This window comes from Tiliqua scincoides, chromosome 9 (assembly GCF_035046505.1).
Source record: "Tiliqua scincoides isolate rTilSci1 chromosome 9, rTilSci1.hap2, whole genome shotgun sequence".
In the NCBI taxonomy this organism is placed as follows: Eukaryota; Metazoa; Chordata; class Lepidosauria; order Squamata; family Scincidae; genus Tiliqua; species Tiliqua scincoides.
In genome coordinates this window covers 46491111-46497572 of record NC_089829.1, presented here as the reverse complement: position 1 = coordinate 46497572, position 6462 = coordinate 46491111, and the positions used below count along the sequence as shown (strand labels likewise).

The window sequence follows — 6462 nt, the reverse complement described above, 5'->3', positions numbered from 1 at the left end:
TAATTCTCTTAGAGGCCACCCCCAGGTTCTTATTTTGGCTTACAAATAAAAACTTAAAAATACCAAAATCTCAAACACAAGTAGCATGATCAAGCAACTATAAAGGACCTTAACAGCCAATACAATTACTGCTAGTGTAAATGCCATCCTTGACAAGAAAGCTTCTGTCATTTTCTTGGGAAACCCGTGGTAAACTAACCAGGTAGGTTTCCTCTAGGTAAAGAAGGGCATCAAAAAGAATAAAGCCCTGTTCCTCATTGCTACAGTTTCACTTTAGACAGCAACTATGTCCAGAGTAGGGTCATGTTCCTGCAGTATATGGAACTTATACTGCAGTTCAGGTATGCTAGACCCAGACTGATTAAGACTTTAAAGGTCATCACATTGAATAGGGTCCAGTAAATCGCTTGAAGTCAGGGCAATTTTTTCTAGTACAGACAACTGCACCATAAGGCCAGCTCTACATAATAGTGAGGCAGACACATTCAGAATTAGAATGAATTGAGAGCAAGAAAGGGAAACTAGGAGTCCAATATTCCTGTAAACCCAAAAAATGTGTTTGCAGTGAGGATATCCTGCCACCATCATGCATGATGCATCACCAGATGTGGTTTCTATTATGCACAGTGCCATGAGACCATAAGATCATGGGCTGTGGACTAAATGTGATTCAGTCATGATATGATAGGAATTACAGTTTGTTTCACGAGCTGAAGTGCGCAGATTGGAAAAGAGTAACAGCTATTTCATATCATGCACTGTAATTCTGAAAGATTACATGTTGCTGTTGAAGAAAAGTGTTCTTCAAACTCTAGGTATCAAATCAAAAGATGGAACCAGTAAACTTCAGTACAGCTCTGATTATTGCCACCTACTTTCCCCAGAAACCATACAAGCTGTAAGAGACAGTGTACAACACATTTTAAACAAGATGCTAAAGCAGACTCATCCCACTCCATAAATTTAATCCCCATAATAAAGTGATAATTACTTGGTGCCTTCCGCCAGTCATAGGGAGCACCTCTAATATCTTCATCTCGTCGATAGCCCAGGTCCACTAGATTCTGCACCAGTGTATAGAAGTAAGTGCCTGAGAACAAAAAGACAAATTGTCATAGCAAAGACAGTGTGGTCACATTAACATTTTGCTTTCTTACAGAGTAATCCTATAATTTCAGGCCTTTCAATAAACAATTGAAGCAGCCTGAAATTATAGGATTACTCTGTACAAAGCAAAAATGTTAATGTGACTGCAATTCCAAAAATAAACAGACACTGCAGAATAAGGAAGAAAACCACAAAGTTAACATGCATTACTGATACAAACCATACAAGCAAAACAGTGGCCATAACATGTTATCTTCTTCTATATGGACCCATGAAGCACTGATTCTATACCAAATAACTTGCAGAGCACAGCTCGGAGACTGCAATGTACCTGAAAACACTTTTAAGTGAAATTCACGTTCCTTTCAGTAACTCAGTTGAAGCACTGAAAGCACATCTATGAAGCCTACTCAACATAAGCGCTATAAAGTCCCAGGAAACTCACAAAATAGTTAAGGGAATGAGAAGTGGAAAACAAGGTGTTGACGGAGCTCCCTGCTCACAAACTGAAGAATGGGGATGCATAAGTTCCTTTTCACCAGTGTTACTCTATTCATTCAAGTTCCTCAGGTGTCCTATGAAAAGCCCCTGCTCTGTCTCATGGCCACCAAGGAACAGGTTCTTCTCAGCAGTAGCACAATTTGGGAATACCTTCTCTGGGTAGATCAGATGGGCTCCATCTTTTTAGACTCATTCAAAATGAGTCTTAAAAGCACATTTGTTTAGTCCAACTTTTAAACATGACTTTTGAACAGTTTTTATACTCATTTTAGCAGAATTTACTGTAGAAAGGCAGGAAATAAATGATAATTTGTAAAAGTAAGAAAAAATCTGAAGTCCAAAGCCCTTTGGCCTTGTCATTAAAATTAAGGTTTCTCCCTCCTTTTCAGCTTTCCAAGTCTTTGTTTCAAGTTGGCATTTTAATCTTATCAAATCTTTTCTATAAGATCTTATCTTTTCTATAAGAACATAAGAGCAGCCCTGTCACAGGCCCATCTAGTTCAGCTTCCTGAACCTCAAAGTGGCCGACCATGTACCTCAGGGAGCACACAAGAAGACAGGAGACCTGCATCCCGGTGCCCTCTCTTGCACCTGGCATCCAGAGACAGCCTATTTCTAAAATCAAGAGACTGCACATACACATCATGGCTTGTAACCTGTGATGGACTTTTCCTCCCGAAATCTGTCCAGTCCCCTTTTAAAGGCATCTAGAACAGATGCCATCACCACAACCTGCAGCAAGGAGTTCCACAGGCTAATTACAAGCTGGGTAAAAAATATTCTCTTTTGTCTGTTCTAACTCTCCCAACACTCAATTTTAGTGGATGTTCCCTAGTTCTGGTGTTGTATGAGGGGGAAAAGAACATCCCCTTCTCCACTTTATCCATCCCCTGCATAATTTCCATTTTGTTGTTTTCTGCTTTGCTCATCAAGTCCGACTGTTGACTGTACTCAGAGATACCTCTGAAATTGTTACATTTTTGGAGCTTTTCTAAGCTAATTAACACTCCAAACAATCCAGTCTTTTGCAATCTGCACTGCAGAACAAAGATTTTCATTCCACCACAAAGACCAACATCTGAACTCACAGAATTTTCTTCGATTGACTACAGCCAAGCAAGTTTGAAGAAAAGTAATTAGTACTTATATGGGCATTCCCACATTGACACAGTACACAACACTGCTTGACAAATACAATTCAATTCAGCAGGTAGTTGCACACCAGCAATGCAACAATTGAGTGATTACACCAAAGGTTGTAGCAGCTGTGTAAATTTGCAATCTGTTTACTAACGTTGGCCCGCACACCAAAACCTAAATTAAACATCAGTCTTTCTCTGCAAAGGGCTCCATTCTCTCTTCAGAGACATGGCACAGCAGAAACTGTGTCTAGCAGTCTGAAACAAGTAAGATAAGGGGCAAGGTCTAATAACATGGGCAAATGACTCCAGCAGCTAGAGACCAAGGTTCCAAAATATGCAGAGATGGTACAAAGGACATGCCCTAATACCCTAACTGGAACCAACTCAAATTAGACTACAGGTCGTGAAACCATTTTCAAAAGGATTGGTTAAATGCTGATGTCTGAGCAGGGGTTTTGAGATCATTAAGTACCAGCTGTTAGACTAGTAGAGCTTTCTGTTTGCACCACCCTTAGAAGATGCTATGAGAATCCACTCCAAAGAGTCATCCCTATGACCAGTTGGTGAAGAAAACATTTGGAAGACTCACTGGCCACTTTGGCTTGAATCTTACACTATCACAAATGATTTTAACTACTGTAGTGTTACAAAGTAAGTCTCTTGGTGATTAATTATAGTTTTACTTTGTTCTACTTAAACACTCAGGTAAGCAGCAACTGCACCAGGCAAGTGGCTACCACCTCTCTATATTCAGGGTTTCCTGGGGCTGGTACACACTTCTAAAGTTTAATACATGATCATATGACTGCTGGAGAAGTGGAGCATTCCAGAAGCTGGAACAACCTTCCCTTCAGGACAGATTCTGAGAGACTTCTCCACACCCATGACTGAGCAAGTTTTGTTCCTCTCTTGCCACCACCCTTTTACATTTACAATGCCATTTCAAATTAATTTAGTCTATGTTTTCCAAACTTTCAAGATTCTAAGCCCCTTGGGATCAGGCACAATCTCCCACTCATTAACTGTAAAGCCAATGACAGAGGAAGACAACTGCTGGCTGTACTAACACACCATCCTCAGCTTCTACCTTGAATTTCAGAGGGAATACAACAGTTGAATTACCCATGAGCTTTACATACATTGAGACAGGGGTGCTCACACTTTTTTGGCTCGAGAGCTACTTTGAAACCCAGCAAGGCCCGGAGATCTACCAGAGTTTTTTTTACAATGTTCGCACCATCATAACATATAACATTTATGTGTACAATGTATGTTGGTGTACCTTGAGCCCCACTGAGTATAACAGGACTTACTCCTGAGTAGACATGCCTAGGATTAGGCTGTGAGGCTGCAATCCTAGCCACACTTACCTGGGAGTAAGCCCCATTGAGTACAATGGGCCTTACTCCTGGCGTTTCCTCCCAGAGGCACCTGAAGGGGGGGTCGGCACTCCGCGATCTACTCATTTTGCCTCGTGATCTACCAGTAGATCGCGATCCACCTATTGAGCACCCCTGCATTGAGGCCAAATCCTTCCCTTCTCCCTGTTACTCTGGGTTACAAGTGGGTATTTTATGTTCCAGAATACTCAGAGGAAAGTCTTTGTAAATATGATTTGGGGTATTATTTTAAGGTGTTGTCACCTTCCCAATGCTCTGATGGTAAACTGGATAAAACTGCATACCAACACTTCTTTTACTGGGGTCAAGAAATTCCAAAGAAAATGTCTGTCCAAATCCAGGAACTTTGACATCTACTCCATCTGGTGGTCCAGTGCTTCCACTTGTTCGATTGTATACCAGCCTGGAGAGAAAGGTCAATATAAAGATTTTTAAAATCTCATATCCTTCTATTAGAAAGCCTATATGTCTGAGGTACCAGGTACACAAAAAGCATATAGCAAATATATTCAAGACATTTGTATTCTCATTTCCCTAGAAAACACTAATAGGAAATGAAGATCATCATGACAGGAGATTCAAGACCAATGAGAAACCTTTTTTACAGGTGAGTGTGATTAGGTCGTTAAGACTGATTCAGTCATTATGTGAAGATTCAGCTCCATCTAGTGCCTTTGTTGGGTAAACAGACTGTCCCTGCCCAGACACTCACTGCACAGGCTACTGGAGAGGGATTGCCTCATTAAGAGCCTCTTTGTTGTGCTTCAATCGCAGTCCATCATTAGCAAAAGGTCATTAAGCAATGCACGCCTATAGTAATGCATCCATAAATGGAACCAGTAGTTAAGCTAAAAAAGAGCTTACAGAGCTGAAAGACAACTTTAAATAGAGTATTTCAACATAGCTCCCTGGGAGACTTTATATATGACTAAAAACAATATAGACTTTGCTGTAAAATACTACTGTATTTGCAAACACAAAATCTAGGAATTACAAAAGATTCTTAGGAAACAATTTGTGCCCCCTTATAGCTGCTATGCAGTTGCTCCTGACCACTAGAGTTCTCTCTCCAGCAAGCACAAGCCGTAGAGATGTTTGCCCTGAACACCAGCACCCAACAATCTTGACTGTTACCTTGGTTGTGTTACAGGTGAGTGGGAAAATGTTAACCAACCACTTGTCAACATGGGTTTTATTCACCCATATTGCTTTTCTGGTAGCAAGATAGTAATCGTACTTGCATCTGCAACAGATCACTTGTAAATTTGTAACACCTGCTCTCTGGTGAACATTCCGATTCACATGTATCGCTAACACCACTAACATTCTGATACAAATAAGACTGTGCTTAAGTGTTAAAAGGTACAATGCAAGTTGAGTAGCAATCAGATCTCAAAGCTACTTGGTTTATTTGTCAAGTTAAGTAGTTCCTTTATGTTCTTCAAGGGCAATTTAAAGTTTAAGTGGTTAACTTTTTCCACAATCTATATGTCGTAGTTGAACTACTAAGCTCCTGTCAATTTCATACTAGCACAGTATTTGACATCACACCAGTGGTTTTTAACAGGTGTGACGTGGCTCCTCCTCAGGTGTGCCGCGAAACAGTAGTGCAGGGGTGCGGGGGCGAGGATGGAGGGAAGCAGACATGCCTTATTCCCTTTTTCTCCATGAGATGCGGCCTCCCAAAGCTTTTGCTCACTTCTAACAGTGCTTCTAATAGTTGACCACTATTTCAATTCTCATGGTTTGTTGTAGACTTCATGTATCAGCATCTGCACAGATGATGCTCCCTCTATGTCAGGAAACCTAAAAGGATTCATTGCACTGGCCAAACAAAAGAACTCTGACATTGTTTTAACACACTGTTTTCTGCACAGAGAGGCCCTTACTTCAAAATCAATAGTACCTGAACTGACAGATAATAAAAATGGTTAATTACATCAAGAGTAGGCCATTAAGTTCTGCAGAGAATTATTAAGAACGGCAGCACATCATCAGCCTTCATCTACCAGCTTTGGAGGACATCTATACATCTCGCTGTCTGCAGAAGTCACAAAGTATTCTGAGAGACCCCTGTCATCCGGCTCATAAGTTCTTTGAACTGTTGCCTTTGGGTAGATGATACAGAACTATTAGAGCAGCACCACATGATTCCTGACCAGTTTTTATCCCACAGCCATAATTACGTTGAATAAGGCGATATAGTTGTTACCATGCTCCTGGGCATTATGGTCTGTTATACTGTTTTTATATTATGATGCATGTTGTATAGAATGTGTGGGTGAGTGTGTAGAGTGTGATTGTTGGAATTG

General features: G+C 40.7%; 1 protein-coding gene across 1 annotated transcript in view; it reads right to left on the bottom strand.

The window, feature by feature from the left end:
* The window catches only part of PLA2G15 (phospholipase A2 group XV), a 38959-nt gene that overhangs the window by 11695 nt on the left and 20802 nt on the right, over positions 1-6462 (bottom strand). The window contains exons 3-4 of the mRNA XM_066637482.1: positions 4435-4553; positions 992-1090 (exon numbers count right to left, since the gene is read on the bottom strand). Coding sequence (XP_066493579.1) covers positions 992-1090; positions 4435-4553 — 218 coding nt within the window. The remainder of the gene's footprint in view (positions 1-991; positions 1091-4434; positions 4554-6462) is intronic.